This window comes from Arachis hypogaea, chromosome 17, assembly GCF_003086295.3.
Source record: "Arachis hypogaea cultivar Tifrunner chromosome 17, arahy.Tifrunner.gnm2.J5K5, whole genome shotgun sequence".
Taxonomy (NCBI): Eukaryota; Viridiplantae; Streptophyta; class Magnoliopsida; order Fabales; family Fabaceae; genus Arachis; species Arachis hypogaea.
In genome coordinates, this window is record NC_092052.1 from 70,104,492 (window position 1) to 70,129,499 (window position 25,008).

The window sequence follows — 25,008 nt, forward strand, 5'->3', positions numbered from 1 at the left end:
CCCCGATTTACTGAGCTAATCGAACTCTTATTCAATCTCCCAAATATATCTCCTTCGACACTTACTCCTCTTCTAAAAGTTTACTTAATAATTCGAATAACTTTCTTTTTCGAATTCAATTATTTTTTACCAACAGTATTTAATCAATAAAAAAAGAAAGTATAATTTTATATCATTATATATAATTTTATATTATTAAAAATATTAATAATAACTAATTAATTATTATAAATTACAAAATATATTAGCTCCTTAGCAATGCTGGTTGTGTAATTCGAATCACTCATTTCATTTGCTATACATAAAAGTTACTAATTTGATTGTGTTGTGTTTCCTTTTCCGTTATTCCCTCCCTTCATTTCTCTCTACATTATCGTTTCAGAATTCACACCATTTTGATCTCTCCACAATATTCGGATTCGGTTCTCTTTCTCTTTCTCTTTCTCTCCCTTTTTGGTTCATTCGTCCCGTTCCACTTTCAATAAATCATCCATTATTAAACCTAACCCATCAAAACCTGTTTCATCAGTTACCTTATATTATTTATCATATATCTATTTACTTCGTTTGTTAACAAGAACAAACCTCTCCGTTCTCATTATATCTTTCACTTTTACTTTTCCAAGTGGGAGGCCGAGGCAGTGGCGGTGGCCTCGGCGGCTATTATTGTAGCCCCCACATTAAACAAGTCTTTTTTTTTATAATCGCTAAAACAGAGATGCCGGCCTTGGCGTGTTGTGTTGATGCGGCACCTCTACCATGTCCCGCCTTTGCATTCACCGGGGGCCTCTCTTTTCCAGCACCGATCACCTTTCCATCTGCCGCACCTTCATTCACAACCGGCGAGATCAATTCCCATTGGTCTCCATCCATGTCGGCGGAGCTCTACAACATCCACGGGTGGGGTGCTCCGTATTTTACGGTGAACTCCTCCGGGAACGTGGCGGTGTGCCCCCACGGCTCCGCAACGCTGGGTCACCAGGAGATTGATCTGCTCAAGATCGTGAAGAAAGCCACCGACTCCATCTCATGTGGCGGTCTCGGCCTACAGCTGCCTCTCATGGTTCGCTTCCCCGATATCCTCAAGAACCGCCTCGAATCCCTTCAATCGGCCTTCGACTACGCGATCCAGTCTCGCGGATACGGCTCTCACTATCAGGGGGTCTACCCGGTGAAGTGCAATCAGGACCAGTTCATCGTGGAGGACATCGTGAAATTCGGTTCATCGTTCCGGTTCGGTTTGGAGGCTGGGTCGAAGCCAGAGCTGCTGTTGGCTATGAGCTGTTTGTGCAAAGGCAGCGCAGAAGGTCTTCTTGTTTGCAACGGATTCAAAGACGCAGAATACATTTCCCTTGCGTTGGTTGCAAGGAAGCTTGCCTTGAACACCGTGATTGTTCTGGAGCAAGAGGAAGAGCTTGACATGATAATCGATCTCAGCAAAAAGCTATGCATCAGACCAGTGATTGGCTTCCGGGCCAAGCTGAGGACCAAGCATTCGGGGCACTTTGGGTCCACTTCGGGAGAGAAGGGCAAGTTTGGGTTAACCACCGCTCAGATTGTGAGGGTTGTGAAGAAGCTTCAAAGCTTGGGCATGCTTGATTGCCTGCAGTTGTTGCACTTTCACATTGGCTCCATGATCCCATCCACTTCACTCCTTGCCGATGGAGTTTCGGAGGCTGCACAGATATACTGTGAGCTGGTTCGTATGGGAGCTAACATGAGAGTCATAGACATCGGAGGAGGCCTTGGAATTGATTATAATGGCTCCAAATCCAGCGACTCAGACGTGTCTGTTGGGTACGGCCTTGAAGAGTACGCCGCAGCTGTTGTTGAAGCAGTTCAGCGTGTGTGCGACAAAAGGTCCGTTAAGCACCCTGTAATCTGCAGCGAAAGTGGGAGGGCCATTGTGTCCCATCAATCCGTGTTGGTTTTTGAAGCATTTGGTGGCAACAGCAGCAATGCAGCAACCACCAATGCGCTGTCTTCCCTGCTCGGACTACAGTACTTGCTGGAGGGTCTATCAGAGGGCGTTCATGCCGATTACCGCAACCTCTGCGCTACCGCCATTAGAGGCGAGCATGACGCTTGCCTGCTCTACATCGAAGAAATGAAGAAGCGATGCCTGGATGAGTTCAAGGAAGGCTCATTGGGTATGGAGGAACTAGCGGGCATTGACGGGTTATATGATGTGGTGAGGAAGGCCGTAGCGACGGCGGAGGAATCGGAATCAGTGAGAACATACCACGTGAACATGTCGGTGTTTACTTCCATTCCCGACTTCTGGGGTATCCAACAGGTGTTCCCCATACTACCCATACACAGGCTCGACGAGAAGCCCGCCGTGAAGGGTGTGCTCTCGGACTTGACATGCGACAGCGACGGCAAGGTTGACAGGTTTATCAACGGCGAGTCGAGCCTGCCGCTGCATGAAATTGGTGATGGACATAAGTACTACCTGGGAATGTTCTTGGGAGGGGCTTACCAGGAGGCGCTTGGAGGACTCCACAACTTGTTCGGTGGGCCCAGCGTTGTTAGGGTTTCACAGAGCGACGGTCCTCAGGGCTTTGCTGTCACCAGTGCCGTGTCGGGGCCATCGTGCGGAGACGTCCTCCGAGCCATGCAGCACCAGCCCGAGCTCATGTTCGAGACTCTCAAGCACCGGGCCTTCGAGCACTTGCGGGAAGATAGCTTCTTGACCGCTGAGGCGGTTACCAGTGGCCTCGCCCACACCTTCAACAACACGCCTTATTTGGTGGTAGCGTCGTCTCAGTCATAGTGTGCCTTAACCAGAACAATAATGGCCTATGTTACTGTTACTGTAGCAGTGATGGTGGAGAATCGTCGCACTACTGTGCTTAGAAGAGGTTGGCTCTTTCTCTTAGTTTGCTATTTTTAGTTTAGCACAGGAAGGACATGGACAAGATTCAAGGTCCTCTATCAGGATTTTGACGGAAGCCGTTCTCTCTTGATATCTAACATAAGACATTCAAGTTTCTCGCTTAATTGCTTGCCTTGATTTTAATATAGAATAAAAAGCGAGAAATACCTTGTAATAAGATCTGTATGTAGTGTACAGACATCATATAAATATTACGTAGGATGAATGTAGTTTACATGTGAGTGTAAATGCATGAAAATTAATGATGAATAGTTGTTTTATTTTTTCGTTCGATCGGTCGTTTATATTACTATGGTATGACTTTATCACATTTTAATTTGATATTTTACTCCAAATCCATTTGTGTTAGTCGAATGATTAACTCATTAATTAATTTGTTTAAGAAAAAAATAGATACCAAATAGATTAGTTCAAATTAAAAATATCATAAAAAAATCATTATTTTATTCCTGCTAATTATTATAATATGATATATGAAGAAAGGTGTTCTTGCAAGGATACTGTGTTTAATCTATACGTCAGTCCGGTTATCCAGCGAGTACTCCAGAGCTGACGTTATTCTTGTGAACTCGAACGAATCCGAACATAGTACCTGCAAAAGGGACTCCGACGCTCAAGTTAATAATAGAATAAACGAAACTAAAGTCGAATATACAAGGTCGTATATAAGTAATTTTGAGTGGACTTAGAGACTGAATAGCCCTGTTGAGTCGAGGTATTTGTGCTGGATCTTATTCAACTCTCCTCTTCGGATTTATAAGTTCAGCGTGTAGTCTGAACGGTCAGTGTGATTCAAGATTTCGATGAGTGGATAACCGGATATGATGGCATGCATGCTGGTTCCGAGATTCGAGTATATGAGCAGTTTGAGAAACAACCGTTGCGTTGAGGTATAGCTCGGATGGAGCCGAGATTCTTGGGTACAGTACAGAGCCTCCAAGCTTGACTTGGTGTATGCAGCAAGTTGAGCTTTTCGTTGGAACTATACCTCGGCGCAGTGAGGTTAAATGGTTAAGCCCCCAAGCTCAACGAGCGTACAAGCTTGGGCCAAAAACTCAGACCGGTTTTTTTCAGGAACGAATTTTTGAACATACATTTTAATTTTTGGAAAAGGAATTTTTCGTCGCTTTGTTAACTAGGCCGCAATTAATGTACACGTTTAGCGATAATAGAGTTTGACCGTTTCCTTTCTGGGCGCGTAACTTATTGGTTTATCAAATTCCCACTAAAGTAGTGGGTTGTAATTGAATGTATGTGGTTTTCAATACAAGTCTTCAGTTTTTGCAAAAAGTGTTTGGTGAGTGAGGGACCATGTCTTCCAAAGGTTAGTCTTCTTGTCTTCTATCTGTCTTGTATATTTTCTTTCGGTCTTCGTCTTTCCTTGTTTAACTGAGCTGCATGTGAAGCTCCCGTTTTCAGATTTTGAATGCAAAGTTTTGATTCAGCTTAACTGTGCCCCTTCACAGTTACATCCAAATTCGTGGGCGTTCTTGCGTGCATTTGAAGTTTTGATGGATTTTTTAAGTGTTGCTCCTTCATTGAATGTTTTCTTTTCTCTTTTCCAGTCTAAGGGGGTTCGAAAGGGGCTTTGGGTTTTTCTGAGTAGTTTTCTCGGTCGCTCTCTCTTTCTGCTTTACAAATCTTCCTTTAAAAATTTCAAGTCTATGTTTATAAAAATACGTGCTTTAGAGGCCATGTATCCCTTTTTCCTTGATGAAGAAATGATAGAAAAGTTTCCTTTGCACTGGTGTTCGGAGCCGTTACAAATTCTTGAGGCTGATGAAATGAGCGAGGAAGAGGACTGTTTGTTGGAATTTCTGATTGAAAATTTCGCCGCTGGGGAGTGTTTGCCTATCCCCGATTTATTGAAATATGATGCAGAAAATGATTTTGAAGGACTGAAATTGTATATAGGTACTGTTATTTTCGCAAGTATTTATATCGTTATGATATATTTTTATTGACTTTCTTATTGTCTACAGGTAGCAAGATGCCCAATTTGAATTCTGCCAAATTTCTGGGGTGAAGAAGAAAGGTGAAAAGGGTGGTAATGCATCTGGGGTTGTAAAGGAGACTGCTGAGGATGCTACATTTTCTGCTGCTCAGGCTCCTCCTTCTCCAAAGAGAAGAAAAACTGCGTCGGAGAATTTGCTGGAAGTGATTTTCGAAGGTGATCAGAACATTGATGTGAAGTCTGTCTTTGATTGGCAACGTCGGTTGCATGGTTTCCTGCCTGGTGCAAATCCTCATTCACTCTGGAGCGATCAGTTCCCCCTTGCCGATCTTGCCGATCGGGTTTTCCAGTTTCCTGGGGATATGGCGCTTACTCGTTGTGTAGGACTTGAGGGAATGGGCAAGTTCATCCAGGTATATTTTCTACTTATGTTCTTTTTGTTTTCGTTCATTTATAGGTATGCTGAAAATTTGTGCTTTATGTAGATTATTGCTTCTCGGTTGCTGTGCGTTGGCCGCACGACCGAGCTGTTAAGTTTGGAGCAGCAGGTTTTGATTGAAAGAGCTGTGTCCTCTGAACGCTTATTGAAGGAAAAGGAGAAAGCCGTAAGTGATGTCACTGCTAAGGTGAAAGAAAAAGAAGATGAAGTGGTGGATCTGAAGGAACAGATAAGATTGTTGAAGAAAGAGAAAGAAGACGAAGTGGGACGTCTTCAGGAGCAGATCAGGCTGCTCCAGGATGATTTTAAGAAAAATGATAAGGTTAAGGGCGAAATGACTGCTCGTCTGAATGAGCTTGAGGAGGAAAGGATGGACATGTTTGTGGCCGGATTCGATCGTGCTGTCAGTCATGTTTCATTGTTCGCCCCTGACTTTGACATTAGGAAATTGAATGTTGCAAAGATTGTTGTTAATGGTCAGCTTGCTGATGATGAAGGTGTCGAAGACCAGGCCGAGAGTGTTCCTCCTCCTTGATGGAGGTTTTTATGTTGCATTATTGTATTTTTGTTTAAGTTAGAATGTTTTGAACTTTGCTTCCGACTTTGTTTGTCGGTGTGTTTGTCGGTGTTTTATGTTTGTGAATATTGCTTAGCTCGTATGCTAGCTGCTTTTGTGAACATTTGATATTTCTTAAGTTCCATTGACGTATCCGACTTTATGAGGTCGGCTTTGTTAAGTTGTTGAGATGCTTTGAAGATTTGAATAAGCTGAAAATTTTGTTGAACTGCTTAGTACATGAGATGGTCGGCCTCGTTAAAACCTGTCCGAGTAAACCCTCCTTAGGGAAAAACCTCGCGATCAGGAAAAAGAGTAACTGGCCAACTCACATTTACATTGAAGAAAGAATTTAACTGTAATACATTTTCAGGGATGAAATGTTCCAAATGTTGGGGAGGCGTATTCCTTCTAACGTTTCTAGGCAGTACGCCCCCTTTCCGATAACTTTAGAGATCCGAAAAAGGCCTTCCCAATTTGCGGCTAACTTTCCCTGTCCTGGTGGTTTCCGTATTTTTTCCATCCCTCGCATGACCAGGTCTCCTTCTTGTAGTATTCTTGGTCTTACTCTTTTGTTATATTGTTTCCTTATCATCGCTTGCATTGCTTGCTGTCTTAGTCTAGCTAGGTTGCGTTTTTCATCAATTAGGTCGATCTCGGTTGCTCTGTCTGCCGAGTTGTCTTGTTCGTTGAAGTATTCAGTTCTGCTGGACCCTTGGCTAATTTCGACTAGTATCATACACTCCGCGCCGTACACTAGTCGGAACGGGCTTACATTCGTTGTTGTGTGTGGTGTCGTGTTATAGCTCTATACTACTTCTGGTATGAGCTCGGCCCATCGTCCCTTGGCATCTGTTAATTTCTTTTTTAATGCCTACAAGATAACTTTGTTAGCTGCTTCTGCGAGCCCGTTGGTTTGCGGGTGCTCGACAGAGGAAAAATGATGCTTAATGTGTAAATCTGTAAGATATGATGCAATTTTCCTATCTGTGAACTGCCTACCATTATCAGATATGATTTCCCTAGGTAAACCAAATCTGCATATTATCAACTTCCATATGAAATTTTGTAATTTTTCGGCTGTGATTTTTGCGAGGGGCTGCGCCTCAACCCACTTTGTGAAGTAATCGATGGCTACAAGTAAAAATTTTACCTACCCCGTCAAGATAGGGAACGGGCCGAGTATATCCATCCCCACTTATTAAATGGCCAGCTGACGTTTGATGTGTGCAGGAGTTCGGCATGGTTGTGGATGAGTGGTGCGCATCTTTGGCATACATCATAGTGTTGTACCTTGTCGCTACAGTCTTTTCTCATCGTTGGCCAGTAATAGCCAGCTCGTAGGGTTCTCGTGACTAGGCTCCTACTTCCCGTGTGATTTCCGCAGATTCCGTCGTGTAAGTCGTTCAAGACGGTTTCTGCTTCTGCTGGCCCAAGACACTTCAGAAGGGGTCTGGAAATCCCTCGTTTGTATAACTCGGCCCCCAGTAGAGTATACTGAGTTGCTTTGTATCTGAACAACCTTGGTTTCTCACCTTCTGGTATCTCTCCATTTCTCAGGTAGTTGATGAATATGTTTCTCCAGTCTTCTTCCTCTTACGCTATACAAAGAACATGTTTTGTATCTAAACTAGCCTCTGTTAGTGTAATATGGTGGAGCTTGTCCGTTTGTTCAGTCAATCTGTGCGTGGCTAATTTTGATAAAATGTCGGCTCTGTAATTTTGATCTCTAGGTATGTGTAGTATTTCGAAGTTTTGAAAAGACTTTACTAGGTTTTGACCGAGTTTAAATATCTTTCTAGGAGTGTATCTCGTACCTGAAATTGACCACTTACCTGTTGTACCACGAGTAGTGAGTCACAATGTACTATTAGATTGGAGATCCCTACTTCCCTGGCCAATCGTATTCTTGCTAGTAAAGCTTCATATTCGGCTTGGTTGTTTGTTGCTTGGAAGAGGAATTTGATGGATTGCTCGGCTTGGACTCCTTCATCGTCCTTTAGAAGGATTTTTGCCCCGCATCTGTTTTCATTTGACGCTCCATCTACATACAATTCCCACTCCTTGGGTTGTTCTTCTTTGCATGTGAATTCTGTCACAAAGTCGGCTAGTGCCTGAGCTTTGGGTGATCCTCTTGACTGGTATGATATGTCGAATTCAGAGAGCTCAATCGCCCATTTTGTCATCCGCCCTGCTAAGTCGGGTTTCGAGAGTATTTGCCGTAGGGGGTGTCCTGTACGTACTATGATCGGATGCGTCTGGAAGTAATGCCTCAGGCGCCGAGCAGTAACCACCAAACTGAGTGCTAGCTTTTCTATTGTTGGATACCTTAGCTCGGCGTCTTGTAAGACTCTGCTTACGAAGTACACTGGGTGTTGCTCGTTTCCTGTTTCTGTTACGAGCACAGAACTGACAGTGTTAGCTGAAACTGAGAGGAAAAGTAATAGTGGCTTACTTTGCTCTGGCTTCTGTAATATACACGGTGATCCTAAAATTTGCTTGAATTCAGAAAACGCCTTTTCGCAATCAGTTGTCCATATGAACTTTTCTGATTTTTTTATGGTTTTGAAGAAATGATAGGATCTTGTTGCTGCAGCTGGTAAGAATCTTGATAAGGCGGCTAGGCGCCTTGTTAATCGTTGCACTTCTTTGATTGTCGTTGGTGATTGCATATTTAAGATGGCTTGCCACTTATCTGGATTGGCTTCTATACCTCGGTTTGTTAACAAAAACCCAAGGAACTTTCCTTTCTTTACTCCAAATGCACATTTTTTCGGGATTCAACCTCATATTATGTGCTCGGAGTTGTTGGAAAACTTCTTTTAGGCCAACCTCGTGTTGTTCTTCTGAGATGGATTTGACGACCATGTCATCAGCGTATATTTCAATGTTTCTTCTGATTTGTTCTTTGAATATCTTGTCCATTAGTCTCTGATAAGTAGCACCTGCATTTTTTAGTCCAAAAGGTATTACTTTATAACAGAAGTTACCTTGGTCGGTTATGAATGTTGTCTTGTCCTCGTCGTTTGGGTGCATTTGGATCTGATTGTATCCTGAGTAGGCGTCCATAAAGCTTAGCACTTTGTAACCCGAGGTGTCATCTATAAGTCTGTCGATGTTTGGCAATGGATACGAGTCTTTTGGGCAGGCCTTGTTCAGATCTGTGAAATCCACACACATCCGCCATTTTGCTGTTCTCTTTCTTACCATAACTACATTCACCAACCATGAAGAGAATCGGACCTCTCTGATGAAACCTGCATCGAGAAGCTTTTATGTTTCTATTGTAACACCCTCACTGTCAGAAGTCACGCTTCCGGCTGTGCTACTCTGATAGCAAGAAGTATTACGACTACTTTACATACTAAATATTAAAATAGGAGCCTATGACTCGACACTGTATCGCTGATTTCTTTAAAAAACCAAAAATAAATACTTTATCTTAAGAAAAATACAAACAGGCATAGATTCATATACAAGACTCCTTACATAATAATTCAATATATTATACATATAAAACATACAAGTCCTATCCCTCTTACAAACTTGTAATAACAAAGACGAGGGAAGAAAATAATCTAATTAATACAACAACTTATAAACCAAACGCAGTATAACTCTTCTTAATGCTTCTTCATCCGGTTCCTGAAAAGGTAAAGCTGTAGGGGGGGTGAGAACCTAACCACACGGTCTCATCACATAGCTTTTTTTTTTAAATAATCAATATTGCTCAACGGGAGTAACATTCCCGGGAATTTATATAGTGTCCGGTCACACTTACGTCGTAGGGTCAACAAAGTATCGAGTTTTCAACCTGGTACACGTGGTGGCAAGCCACGACACTTAGTCCAGGGAACCTCGTATCTCAGATATTTTAAATTCATAAGCCATATAAATAATCCATTCATCATTCATCAATATCTAAGCCATTCTCAATATCATCATCATTCGTCAATCCATATCCCATTTCCAAATTCATTCAAAAATCATATTTCAAATCAATCCTCATCATCCTTCTTTCCGTTTCGTTCACTAACAATTCTCAATCCAAAATATAACTTTTTCTTTGATAAATGAAGTAATCTTAAATCATATAATGCTTAAAATTAAACCTTTTAAAATAACTACTTCAAATGAAACTTCTAATTTTATAAAATTTCATCAGCATCTCCTCTACAACTCAGATTCTGCCACCCTTTTCGGGTCCCATCCAAACATTTCTCAAACCTTTTCTCAACCATTTCCAAATCTCATTCATTTCCAAAATTCAACCAGTTCCAATATCAAATTGTTTTCAAAGGGAATCAGTGCCAATAATAAATCTCTTTTTAAAATCAAACCAGCTCAAATACTAAATCATTTATAAAGTCAGACTAACGCAAAATTAAACCGTTTCCAAAATTAATTCAGTTTCATATTCCAAATCATTTCCAAATCTGATTCGTTTACATCATCAAAAATAGCTTCAAAACCAAGAAAGCCATTTTTCATAATAATCAACTAAATAACCTTTCAAACTAATTTCTTTTCCGCAATCACAAACTACTCAAGCAATCAAGTAATCAGTCATTCAGTCCATCAAACAATCACATTTATAAGACAATCATAATCACAGACATATGTTTCTCACATTAATATCTATTTATAACAACTCTGTAAGATAAAATGAATTTTACGAAAACCCCTACCTCGAATAGTCGAAACCCGAACCCAACGCGTCAATTAAACTCCTTTCCCTCAGCCCGAAAACAACAGCGTCAACTCCAACTAGATTTCTCAGCGGCAACAACTACAAAGGCACCAACCAACAACAGTAACTCCACCCTGAAATATTATCGTCGCCTAAAAATTCAATAATCTATAACAGGACAGTGATAAACTACTATTTTATGGTTTATATTGTGTTTAATTATGTGGTTTTATCATGATCTTTACCCACTTATTCACTAAATAAGCATGCATTTATAATTCCTTCCTAAAGTTATTGCATGATTGAAAACTTACTTCATAGAGACTTTTAATTATGTATTTTGTTTCTCCTTTATTCCATTCGATGCCGTGATCTGTGTGTTAAGTGTTTCAGGCTTTATAAGGCATGAATGAGTTGGAGATTGGCAAGGAAGCTTGCAAAAATGGAAGGAACACAAGAAATTGAGGAGATGACCAGCGAGAAGCGACGCGGCCGTATGGATGACGCGACCGCGCGAAGAAGAGTAAGTCGCAGTGACGCGGCCATATGGATGACGCGACCGCGCGGCATGGAATAGCACAAGTGGCGCGGCTGCATGGACGACACGACCGCGTGGCAAGGCAGAACGCCGAATGACGCGTCCACATAAATGACACGTCCGCGTGACATGCGCGATCTGCATAATCTGCAGAATCGATGGGGCGATTTCGGGACCTATTTTGACCCAGTTTTCGGCGCAGAAAAGCAGACTAGAGCCAGAGAACATGCAGAAACCAACAACAACATTCATTCCGCATAGATTTTAGTTTTTAGATCTAGTTTTCCTCTCCTCTAGGTTTTCTCTCTACACATTCATAGTTTTTAGGATTTGTTATTTTTCATTGTTTTTGCATTGGGATATTGAGAAGAGTTATTGCCTCATCAAGACTTCGACATTCTAGTTCGTTCTCTTTACTTGTCTCTTACTCTTCCATGTTCCTTAATTTACTTAATTTTACTATTGGATTATTTTAGCATTTATTAATACAAAAATCACCTCTATTTTTAATTAATCTTTTGATCATTATTTATCATGTCTTTCTTTAATTCCCTTTCTTATGTAATGAATTCTTCATTTACAATGAGCGAGTAGTTCCCTAACTTGATGGGGAGTTGATTGAAAGGAACCCTTGAGTTGGGATGCTCAAGAGAAAGATTGTAATTGGCTTTATTGTTGGATTGCTCTCTAGTCATTAACACCAATCCTCCCAAGAGCGGATTGGAACTTGTGGATAGAAACAGCATTCCAGCTTGTTTGACTTTCCCTTACTTAGTAAGGGACAACTAAACATAATAACCCTCAATTGTCAATTAATCTTGAGAGTACTCCAACAAGAATAGGGCTTCCAGCTAATCAACTCCCAGTCAAGGCTTTTATTTAAATTTATATAAATTCTCTAATTTAATTCTCTGCCATTCAACTCAAACCTTTTTGAAAACATCTGATTAATAAAATAGCACACTTTTCTGTAACTCGTTGAGAGACGACCTGGGATTCATACTCCCAGTATTTTAATTTTAATTTCTGTGACACCCTTCTAAATTGATAAGCGGATTTCTGGTTGGTTGAGAACTATAATTGCAACGCATATTTTATAATCATTCTTAACTCGCCATTCCACCCACATCAGACAGTAACTGAAAGAGTTCGGAGCAAGGATGTGAAAGAACATTTTTGCAAGGTAGGACAGAGTTAATTAATGAAACATTATAGCGGCACAAGGTACAACTAAATTAGCCTTACCAAAGGGACAAGAGAATGGAACCATAGCAGCTCCAGTGACAACTCCCAATGATCTGCACAGTGGCAGAGAGCTCCGATGGCGACGCAGAAGCTAGGTGTTGCATGCGACAACCATACAACTCTACATGCAAGACCCGGAACTCGACCTTACGTAACCTACATCTCAGAATTTCACCAAATTCATAACATAACACATGTACATACACACTAGATGTGAGGGTTTCGGAATAGAGATGCTTACTGTAATAAAGGGAAATCGTGGGCAACAGAGTGACAGTAACATCCGTAGCGGTTCTGATGATAACGGAAAAACCTCAACGACAACAGCGGTATTCCTTGACAACCATGGCAAGAACAAAACCAAAACCACCACAGCCGGGGGAGGAGGTTGCAGCGGCGACGGTGAGGTCGGCTCCTGCAGCGACGGCGCACAGTTAGATAGCGTCCTCCCCCTCCTCTTTCGCGATGGTTCTTTCCCTTTCCTCAGTTCTGATTCACGATAGCCTCTTTCTCCCTCCTCTGGGCTTGGCCTTGATGGCGACTACTCCACAAACAACGGTGGTGCACAACGGTAGGGATCCCGATGGTGAGGTCGCAGCAACCGACGTGAACGGCTCCTCCTCCTTCTTTGGTTCGTGCGATGGCGGTAGTGGGGTTTCGGGTGGCAGAGGCGGTGTAGAGCTCCGCGACTTGGCCCTCTGCAAAGGTGACAACAGAACAAAACGCAGTGATGATGATACAGATGACGGCGGCGGGGACCCGACGATGCTGGCGACGACAAATTTCTTCCACGCATGCGAGCACCACGGCGGCGATGAAGAGGACGGCCCGGACAACAGTGATGGGGCGATGACGGGACAGTGGCGGCGCTGGCAGCTTCCCTCTCTTCCCGTTCATCCCTCTCTCGGGTCTCACTCTCTCTTCCTCATGTATGTGTGTGTGACGTTGAGAAGACTGAAGAGAATGAGGGATGTGGGTGGTGTTGGGCAGGTGTGTGGATGGGGAGAAAGGGAAAAGGATGACGGTGGTGAATTAGGATTAGAGTGTGTTTCAGTTAGGTTTAGGTTAAAGTAAATTTGGTTTTCAATTTGGGAATTTTTAGGTAGTTTGGTAATTTTAATAAAATTAGGGTATGTTGTATTAATTTGAAATCTAATTTAATCCTTTAAAATTACTTTAAAAATATTATTTATTATATCAAATTACTAATTGGCCTTTGATAAACCCCATTTTTAGGGTTTATCTTGTATTGAATTTAGAGTATTTTGATGACCTTTTCTCGCATTTAACCTATGAATTAGCATGTTTTTGTTATCTCTAAGGGCATTTTGCAATCTGGCGTTTAACGCCAGGATTGCACTCTAAGGGCATTTTGCACGCCTAAATAGAGCAGGGATGTTAAAGTCCTTAACCCCTCATCACTCCTTCAATTTCACACATCACACATACCTTATACACCCTTGGCCGAATTCACTCTCTCCCTCCATCTCCTCCATTTTCTTCTTCTTCTCCTTCATTCTCTCTTCTTTGCTCGAGGACGAGCAAACCTTTTAAGTTTGGTGTGGTAAAAGCATTGCTTTTTGTTTTTCCATAACCATTAATGGCACCTAAGGCCAGAGAAACCTCAAGAAAGAGGAAAGGGAAGGCAATTGCTTCCACCTCTGAGTCATGGAAGATGGAAAGATTCATCTCAAAGGTCCATCAAGACCACTTCTATGAAGTTGTGGCCAAGAAGAAGGTGATCCCTGAGGTCCCTTTTAAGCTCAAAAAGGGCGAATATCTGGAGATCTGACAAGAGATTAGAGAAGATCAAAGAGTTATGAGGGAGGAGCAACAAAGGCAAGGAAGAGACATAGAGGAGCTCAAGAGCACCATTGGTTCTTCAAGAGGAAGAAGACGCCACCCTCACTAAGGTGGACCCGTTCCTTAATCTCCTTGTCTATTTATTTTTTTCGTTCTCTATGCTTTATTTATGTTTGTGTCTTCATTACATGATCATTAGTATCTAGTGTCTATGTCTTAAAGCTATGAATGTCCTATGAATCCATCACCTTTCTTAAATGAAAAATGTTTTAACCACAAAAGAACAAGAAGTACATGATTTCGAATTCATCCTTGAAATTAGTTTAATTATTTTGATGTGGTGGCAATACTTTTTGTTTTCTGAATGAGTGCTTGAACAGTGCATATTTTTTGAATTTGTTGTTTATGAATGTTAAAATTGTTGGCTCTTGAAAGAATGATGAAAAAGGAGAAATATTATTGATAATCTAAAAAATTATAAAATTGATTCTTGAAGCAAGAAAAAGCAGTGAATAAGAAGGCTTGCGAAAAAAAATGGCGAAAATAAAAGAAAAAAAGAAAGAAAAGAAAAAGCAAGCAGAAAAAGCCAAGAGCTCTTTAAACCAAAAGGCAAGAGAAAAAAGCCAATAACCCTTTAAACCAAAAGGCAAGGGTAAAAGGATCCAAGGCTTTGAGCATTAATGGATAGGAGGGCCTAAAGGAATAAAATCCTGGCCTAAGCGGCTAAATCAAGCTGTCCCTAACCATGTGCTTGTGGCGTGAAGGTGTCAAGTGAAAAACTTGAGACTGAGTGGTTAAAGTCATGATCCAAAGTAAAAAGAGTGTGCTTAAGAACCCTGGACACCTCTAATTGGGGACTCTAGCAAAGCTGAGTCACAATCTGAAAAAGTTCACCCAGTTATGTGTCTGTGGCATTTATGTATCCGGTAGTAATACTGGAAAACAATGTGCTTAGGGCCATGGCCAAGACTCATAAAGTAGCTGTGTTCAAGAATCAACATATTGAACTAGGAGAATCAATAACACTATCTAAATTCTGAGTTCCTATAGAAGCCAATCATTCTGAACTTTAAATGATAAAGTGAGATGCCAAAACTGTTCAGAGGCAAAAAGCTATTAGTCCCGCTCATCTAATTGGAGCTAAGTTGCATTGATATTTTGGAATTTATAGTATATTCTCTTCTTTTTATCCTACTTGATTTTCAGTTATTTAGGGACAAACAACAATTTAAGTTTGGTGTTGTGATGAGCGGATAATTTATACGGTTTTTGGCATTGTTTTTAGGTAGTTTTTAGTATAATTTAGTTAGTTTTTACTATGTTTTTATTAGTTTTTATGAAAAAATCACATTTCTGGACTTTACTATGAGTTTGTGTGTTTTTCTATAATTTCAGGTATTTTCTGGCTGAAATTGAGGGACCTGAGCAAGAATCTGATTCAGAGGCTGAAAAAGGACTGCAGATGCTGTTGGATTCTGACCTCCCTGCACCCGAAATAGATTTTATGGAGCTACAGAAACCCAATTGGCGCGCTCTCAATTGCATTGGAAAGTAGACAACCAGGGATTTTCAAAAATATATAATTGTCCATACTTTGCCCGAGTTTTGACGATGAAACTAGCGTTCAAACGCCAACTTCCTGCCCTTTTCTGAAGTTAAACGCCACAAACAGCCTGCAACCTGGCGTTTAATTCCAAGAGAAGTCTCTACATGTGTAAAGCTCAATGCTCAGCCCAAGAACACACCAAGTGGGCCCCGAAAGTGGATTTCTGCACTATCTGCACTTAGTTACTTATTTTCTGTAACCCTAGCTACTAGTTTAGTATAAAAACTACTTTTAGTGATTTATTTTACATCTTTTGATCAGTTTTATGCTATCATAGATCATATTATACACGTTTGGAGGCTGGCCTCACGGCCATGCCTGGACCTTCATCACTTATGTATTTTCAACGGTGGAGTTTCTACACCCTATAGATTAAGGTGTGGAGCTCTGCTGTTCCTCATGAATTAATGCAAAGTACTACTATTTTCTATTCAATTCAAGCTTATTCTTATTCTAAGATATTCATTTGCACACAAGAACATGATGAATGTGATGATTATGTGACACTCATCACCATTCTCACTTATGAACGCGTGCCTGACAACCACTTCCGTTCTACATGAAAACGAGCTTAAATGAATATCTCTTGGGTTTCTAATCTAAGATTAGAACCTTCGTGGTATAGGCTAGAATTATTGGCGGCCATTCCTGAGATCCGGAAAGTCTAAACCTTGTTTGTGGTATTCCGAGTAGGATCTAGGAAGGGATGACTGTGACAAGCTTCAAACTCGCGAGTGTTGGGCGTAGTGATAGACGCAAAAGGATCAATGGATCCTATTCCAACATGAGTGAGAACCGACAGATGATTAGCCGTGCGGTGACAGCGCATTTGGACTATTTTCACTGAGAGGACGGACGGTAGCCATTGACAACGGTGATCCCCCAACATACAGCTTGCAATGGAAAGGAGTATGAATGATTGAATGAAGGCAGTAGGAAAGCAGAGATTCAGAAGGAGCAAAGAATCTCCATACACTTATCTGAAAATCTCACCAATGAATTACGTAAGTACCTCTATCTTATTTTATGTTCTATTTATCTTTTAATTATCAAAACCTCATAACCATTTGAATCTGCCTGACTGAGATTTGCAAGATGACCATAGCTTGCTTCAAGCCGACAATCTCCGTGGGATCGACCCTTACTCACGTAAGGTTTATTACTTGGACGACCCAGTGCACTTGCTGGTTAGTTTGTGCGGAGTTGTAAAAAGGAGTTGAGATTACAATCGTGCGTACCAAGTTTTTAGCGCTGTTGAGATCGCAATTTCGTGCACCAGTAGCATTCGGATAGATTTGACAAGCTTTTGTAGCAGAAAAGGGTGAAAGTGAATGGTGCTGTCAACCCTGACCTCTTTGCACTCCAACAGAAATAACTTGAGTTACAGAGGTCCAATTAACGCGATTCTAGTGGCATTGGAAAGCTAACTTCTAGATATTTTCAACAATATATAATAGTATATATTTCTCTCCCAAACTGTACGGCCACATTGGCGCCTAACTTGGGATTTTCCAAGTTAGGCGCCGGATGAAGACTAGCTTGCCAAGTGCATACGGGAAGTGTGGTGCCTAACTTGGAAGCCCAAGTTAGGTGCCAATTGAAGCACAAGCAGCTCAAGTTAGGCGCCAAAGGAAGCTGCACGAAGATCTTTTTTATTTTTATTAAATCTTTTATTTTATTTACAAAAAGAAAAAGATATTATTTAGTTTTAGAAAATATATTTTACATTAATTAGAATTAGATATAAAAGGAGAAGAGATCTTGACCTAAGGACTCTCTGAATTTTCATTCCACACTTTCATACTTTTCTCTACTGGGGTTTATTTTCTCCATGAGGAACTAAGCCTCCATTGTTAAGGTTAGGAGCTCTATTTACTTTGATGGATTAATAATTATTTGTTCTTCTACTCTTGATTAATGTTTTGATTATTGTTTAAGAATTGGTTTCGTTCTTCATCCTAAGAATTAGTGATTATTGGAAAATAACTCTAATTCAACTTGATTTCTATTTGAATCTTGGAAACGTTATATTACATCTTGAAATCAATTCCTCACAACTCTCTATTTATCTGGATTTAACACGATACGTGACATATAATCGTCTTATTTTTGGGTATCTTGGGTTTGTGTGGCTCATGAACTATTTTGAACTTAATCCTCTAATCGTAATCAAGTGACCAAGGAATTGGCGGTTGATAAAGGATAGAGGAGACTAAAAAGGTCTAAGGAATTAGGGTTTAGTGATGCACGAATTGTAAATCACACTTTTCACAACTCGTACCACTAACCAGCAAGTGCACTGGGTCGTCCAAGTAACACCTTACGTGAGTAAGGGTCGAATCCCACGGAGATTGTTGGCTTGAAGCAATTTATGGTTATCTTGTAATTCTTAGTCAGGATATCGATTATAATTATTAGTTTGGATTGCGAAAAATAAAAGAGCATGAATTAAATACTTGTTATGCAGTAATGGAGAATATGTTGGAGTTTTGGAGATGCTTTGTCTTCTGAATCTCTGCTTTCCCCCTGTCTTCTTCTTCACACACACAAGACTCCTCCTATGGCAAGCTGTGTGTTGGTGGATCACCGTTGTCAATGGCTACCATCCGTCCTCTCAGTGAAAACGATCTAGGTGCGCTGTCACCGCACGGCTAATTATCTATCGGTTCTCACTCATGCTGGAATAGGATCCATTGATCTTTTTGCGTCTGTCACTACGCCCAATCCTTGTGAGTTTGAAGCTCGTCACAGTCATTCAATCCCTAAATCCTACTCAGAATACCACAGACAAGGTTTAGACTTTCCGGATTCTCAAGAATGCTGCCAATGGATTCTAGCTTATACCACGAAGATTCTGATTAAGGAATCCAAGAGATACTCATTCAATCGAAGGTAGAACGGAGGTGGTTATCAGGCACGCGTTCATAGTTTGACAATGGTGATAAGTGTCACGAATCATCACATCCATCATATTGAAGTGCGAATGAACATCTTAGGTAGAAACAAGCGTGTTTGAATAGAAAACAGAAATAATTGCATTACTTCATCGAGACACAGCAGAGCTCCTCACCCCCAACAATGGAGTTTAGAGACTCATGCCGTCAAAGAGTACAAAGTTCAGATCTAAAAATGTCATGAGGTACAAAATAAATCTCTAAAAGTTGTTTAAATACTAAACTAGTAACCTAGGTTTACAGAAAATGAGTAAACTAAGATAGATAGTGCAGAAATCAACTTCTGGGGCCCACTTGGTGTGTGCTGGGGCTGAGACTTGAGCTTTACATGTGCTTAGGCTATTTCCAGAGTTAAACGCCAGGTTGTAACCTGTTTCTGGCATTTAACTCCAACTTGTAACCTGTTTCTGGCGTTTAACGCCAGAATGCAACATGGAACTGGCGTTGAACGCCAGTTTACGTCGTTTATCCTTAAGCAAAGTATGGACTATTATATATTGCTGGAAAGCCCTGGATGTCTACTTGGCATAAGAAGGTATTTGCTCAAGTGCCTCTGCAAATGGAATCTTTATTTCAAGAGTCCTGAGATAGTCTGCAAAGCGAGCAAATTGCCTGTCCTACTCCTCTTGGCGGAGTTTTTGAGGATAAGGCATTTTGGCTTTGTATTCCTCAACCTTGGTTGCTGCAGGTCTATTTCCTACAGAGGTGGTTGGAGAAGCCTTTTTAGAGGGGTTGTTATCAGCACTTGTGTGTGTCTGATCCCTCACTGGCATTTGAATGCCAGGGGTGGAAGCTGGATTGGTGTTGGACGCCAACTCCTTTCCTGTTCCTGGCGTTTGAACGCCAGAACTGAGCTTCCTTTGGGTGTTTAATGCCAACTCCTTGCTTGTTTCTGGCGTTTGAGTGCCAGAATCATTCCTCTATGGGCTCTTACTGTCCTCAGAGGGATTTTGGATGATATTTTGCTCATCCTCTGTCAGTTGTTCTTTCCTTGGCTTTCTGCTACTCTGAAGCGAGGTATTTAATATTTTTCCACTTCTTAATTGAACTGCCTGGCATTCTTCTGTTATCTGCTTTGATAACTGCTGTTTTGTCTGATTCAATTGTGGCTCCATATTTTATTAGCATTTTTAGTGTCTTGTAGCATCTCCTTGAATTCTGCTAGCTGTTTTGTTAGAAAGCACAATTGTTGATTGAGGTCAGCAACTTGTTCTGGAGGACCAAGTTCAGTAGATACTGCTTTGGCTTCTTCTTTTATGGAGGACCCATTACTTATGTACAGATGCTGGTTTCTGGCAACTATATCAATAAGCTCTTGAGCCTCTTCAATAGTTTTCCTCATGTGTATAGATCCACCAGCTGAGTGGTCTAGGGACATCTGAGCTCCTTCTGTAAGCCCATAGTAGAAGATGTCTAACTGCACCCACTCTGAAAACATTTCAGAGGGGCATTTCCTTAGCATCCCTCTGTACCTTTCCCAAGCATTAAAAAGGGATTCATCATACTCTTGTTTAAAGCCTTGGATATCCAGCCTTAGCTGTGTCATCCTTTTTGGAGGGAAATATTGATTTAGGAATTTGTCTGATAACTGTTTCCATGTCCTTATGCTTGCTGTGGGTTGGTTATTTAACCACCTTTTAGCTTGATCTTTTACAGCAAACGGAAATAGTAACAGTCTGTATACATCCTGATCTACCTCCTTGTCACATACTGTGTCAGCAATTTGCAAGAATTGTGCCAGAAACTCAATAGGTTCTTCCTGTGGAAGACCTGAATACTGGTAGTTTTTCTGCACCATGACAATGAGCTGAGGATTTAGCTCAAAACTGCTTGCTTTGATAGAGGGTATACAGATACTACTCCCATATGCAGCAGTAGTGGGGTTAGCATATGACTCCAGAGTCCTTTTGGACTGTTCATTTCCACTTAGATCCATGACGGAGAAAGAGAGATGATGTGAATTGCAAGTAAAATATATTTTTATTTTTATTTTTTTATTTTTTTGTTTTATTTAATTAAAAATAACCGAATAAAAAATGAAATAAAATAAAGTAAAATAATTAGAAAATAAAATATAGATTTCAAAAATTAAAAGAAAAAGAAAATAAAAAGAAATTTGAATGCTGAATTGACTAATTAATTGAGAAAAATTTGAAAATTTTTTGAATATGATTCTTGAATAAGATTTTGAATTTTGAAAGATTTGATTTTTAAAATAAAAATTTGAATTTTTAAAGGTAATTTTCGAAAAATTAGTTAAAATAAATGGAAAAGATATTTTTGAATTCAATGAGGAAAGAGAAAAACAATAAAAAGACACAAAACTTAAAATTTTTAGATCCAATGCTCCTTATTTTCGAAAATTTTGGAAGAAAAACACCAAGGAACACCAAACTTAAAAATTTTAAGATCAAAATACAAAGAAGACTCAAGAACACCTTGAAGACTCACAAGAACAACAAGAACAAGATTCAAAGATTCAAGAACATAAAAGGGAACACCAAACTTAAAACTTTTAGAAAACTAAGAAAAACTTTTCGAAAATTAAAGAAAAATAACAAGAGAACACCAAACTTAAAAGTTTGGCACCAGATTTAATCAAAGAAAAATTATTTTTGAAAAAGTTTTAAAAGGAAAATTCCTAATTACCAGGAATATAAACACAAACGCTCTAGCCAATTGAGTTATAAATTTAAAGTGTTTTAATAAGGTATTTAATGTATAAATTTTTTTGTTGAAAACTGATATTTTGAAAAAGTACAAGAAAAACAAGAAAAATCACAGAACAAGAAAAACTAAAGATCAAACAAGGAAAATAAACAAGAACAACTTGAAGATTAAGAAAGAACAATGAATATAAATTCGAAAATTTAAAAGAAAATAAAAACATGCAATTGACACCAAACTTAAAATATGAAACTAAACTCAAACAGGAAAACTCAATTATTAGTTTGTAAAAATTTTCGAAAAACTTAAAAAGAGAAAATAAGAATTAAAAAAAATTCAACCAAAAACAATGATAGAAGACTCTAAACCAAAAAAAGAAAATTTTTTCCTAATCTAAGCAACAAAATAAACCGTCAGTTGTCCAAACTTAAACAATCCCCAGCAACGGCACCAAAAACTTGATACACAAATTGTAAATCACACTTTTCACAACTCGTACCACTAACCAGCAAGTGCACTGGGTCGTCCAAGTAATACCTTACGTGAGTAAGGGTCGAATCCCACGGAGATTGTTGGCTTGAAGCAATCTATGATTATCTTGTAATTCTTAGTCAGGATATCGATTATAATTATCAGTTTGGATTGCGAAAAATAAAAGAGCATGAATTAAATACTTGTTATGTAGTAATGGAGAATATGTTGGAGTTTTAGAGATGCTTTGTCTTCTGAATCTCTGCTTTCCCCCTGTCTTCTTCTTCACGCACGCAAGGCTCCTCCTATGGCAAGCTGTGTGTTGGTGGATCACCGTTGTCAATGGCTACCATCCGTCCTCTCAGTGAAAATGGTCCAGGTGCGCTGTCACTGCACGGCTAATCATCTGTCGGTTCTCACTCATACCGGAATAGGATCCATTGATCCTTTTGCATCTGTCACTACGCCCAATCCTTGTGAGTTTGAAGCTCGTCACAGTCCTTCAATCCCTGAATCCTAATCGGAATACCACAGACAAGGTTTAGACTTTTCGGATTCTCAAGAATGCTGCCAATGGATTCTAGCTTATACCACGAAGATTCTGATTAAGGAATCCAAGAGATACTCATTCAATCGAAGGTAGAACGGAGGTGGTTGTCAGGCACGCGTTCATAGTTTGAGAATGGTGATGAGTGTCACGGATCATCACATCCATCATATTGAAGTGCGAATGAACATCTTAGATAGAAACAAGCGTGTTTGAATAGAAAACAGAAATAATTGCATTAATTCATCGAGACACAGCAGAGCTCCTCACCCCCAACAATGGAGTTTAGAGACTCATGCCGTCAAAGAGTACAAAGTTCATATCTAAAAATGTCATGAGGTACAAAATAAATCTCTAAAAGTTGTTTAAATACTAAACTAGTAACCTAGGTTTATAGAAAATGAGTAAACTAAGATAGATAGTGCAGAAATCCACTTCTGGGGCCCACTTGGTGTATGCTGGGGTTGAGACTTGAGCTTTAGACGTGCTTAGGCTGTTTCCAGAGTTAAACGCCAGGTTGTAACCTGTTTCTGGCGTTTAATTCCAACTTGTAACCTGTTTCTGGCGTTTAACGCCAGAATACAACATGGAACTGGCGTTGAACGCCATTTTACGTCGTTTATCTTTGAGAAAAGTATGGACTATTATATATTTCTGGAAAGTCCTGGATGTCTAATTTTCAACGCAATTGAGAGCGCGCCATTTGGACTCTTGTAGCTCCAGAAAATCCATTTCGAGTACAGGGAGGTCAGAATCCAACAACATCTGCAGTCCTTTTTCAGCCTGAATCAGATTTTCGCTCAGCTCCCTCAATTTCAGCTAGAAAATATTTGAAATCACAGAAAAGCACACAAACTCATAGTAAAGTCCAGAAATATGAATTTTGCCTAGAAACTAATAAAAATATACTAAAAACTAACTAAAACATGCTAAAAACTACATGAAATTACCCCCAAAAACCCTATAAAATATCCGCTCATCATTTAGTCACATATAGTTTGCCATGAACATAATCTTTACATGATCAAGGTAGTTAACATTGAATATTAATCTAGAAATTTAAATATCTCTGACAACTTAACTATTTTTATCATATTATTTTCTTAACCAATTTTAGTTTGCTCTTATTAAATTTTCTATTTTTTATGTTATTTGCTATTAAAACCCTAAATTTTAATTGTCTGACTAGAATAATCAATTGACTATTGTTGCTTGATCAATTAATCTTCATGGGATCGACTCTCACTCACTTGAGGTATTACTTGTTATGACCCGGTGTACTTGCCAGTTAGTTTGTGGATTATAAATCCCGCACCAAGTTTTTGGTGCCGTTGCCGGGGATTAATTGTGATTAACAACTACCAGTTGATTGATTTCCTAGATTAGACTTTTTATTTGTTTAATTTTCTTATTTTATTTTTACATTATATTATTTTCTTTTTCAAAAATTTTTTATATTAAAAAAACGATTTTTTTTTTAAAAAATTTAATATCTCTTTTTGTTCTTTTTTGTTAACTTTTCTACTTACCACATGGTGCGTTTAATTCTGTTTGGTGTTTTGTGCTAAGGAAAATAATAGAGAGAGATCATATGGGTTACTACTCACACCCAAGGAGTGATTCATATTATTGTGGATGGAGGTATTACCCGAATTTTGTTGGAAAAGTCAAGACCAAAGAAACTGCAATGCTCCATGTTCCATCTATCAAGAACCACTTTCTCCATATTCATACCAAGAACCATCCTCCTCTTTTTATTCATATCAAGAGCCACCATCTCCTTATTCATATGAAAAATCATCTTCTTGTTACTCATATTAAGAGCCACGATATCCTTATTCAAATCAAGAACCATCAGCTCTTGAGCTTCTCATGAAAGAATGCATACATGATATGAGGATGAGTGTCAAAAATATAGAGAAACATGCGGAGTTGATTATCAAGCACCTGGACAAGATACAAGCAAATTCCTTTCTAAGAGATACAATGCAAGATTCTGTGGAAGAAACTGAGAAAATCAATCAAACGAGTTCATATTCCAGTGAATTAGAGAACTCTTCACCCTCACACATGGAAGATGCACAAAAAATGAGGAACCCATGCACACTCTATGCTTGCACATTCCAATAATTCAGGAGAAAGCCATACAAGTCCCTTCAATTCTATGCATGCAAGCTCCTGAGAAGAAAAATCTAAATGCACCGCCCACATTTGAATTGAAGCCTTCTCCCCAACACTTGAATATGCTTTTCTTGGTCCTAGTGAATTAGAGAGTTGTATGGGAGTTACTTTTTGGTGGGTATCATTTTCCTCCTCATGTCCACTGAAGTCATTTTTCTTAACCAACAATAAGAAGCGGAAGAAATTCAAGAACCAACCGTCAAATAAGTGACGTTAAAGAAGCGCTTTTTGGGAGGTAACCCAACGTTAGGTAATTTCTTTTCATTTATCTTTTTGCTTTGATTCATGTTGTATATGTATTTCAGGGATCAAGTTTGGTGTTGTTTCATGAACATGATACTTGCATTTCACTAGGTACTTGGCCCATACTTTCATTGATAGTGTTACACTAAGGTTGGTGTTCTCACACCAAGTTTGGTGTTGCCACACTTCACCTATGCAAGATCCATTCCCTCCAT

At 39.7% G+C, this 25,008-nt stretch overlaps 1 protein-coding gene across 1 annotated transcript; it reads left to right on the forward strand.

The window, feature by feature from the left end:
• The first annotated feature begins 333 nt into the window (after positions 1–333).
• LOC112766980 (arginine decarboxylase-like) lies at positions 334–3,170 on the forward strand. Its single transcript, XM_025812866.3, has one exon. It carries the CDS (start codon positions 719–721, stop codon positions 2,774–2,776), a length of 2,058 nt encoding a protein of 685 aa, XP_025668651.1. The 5' UTR covers positions 334–718; the 3' UTR covers positions 2,777–3,170.
• The last annotated feature ends 21,838 nt before the right edge of the window (positions 3,171–25,008 follow it).

Coding starts and splice junctions, on each gene's coding strand:
- LOC112766980 (XM_025812866.3), top strand. CDS start 719: ATGCCGGCCTTGGCGTGTTGTGTTGATGCGGCACCTCTACCATGTCCC.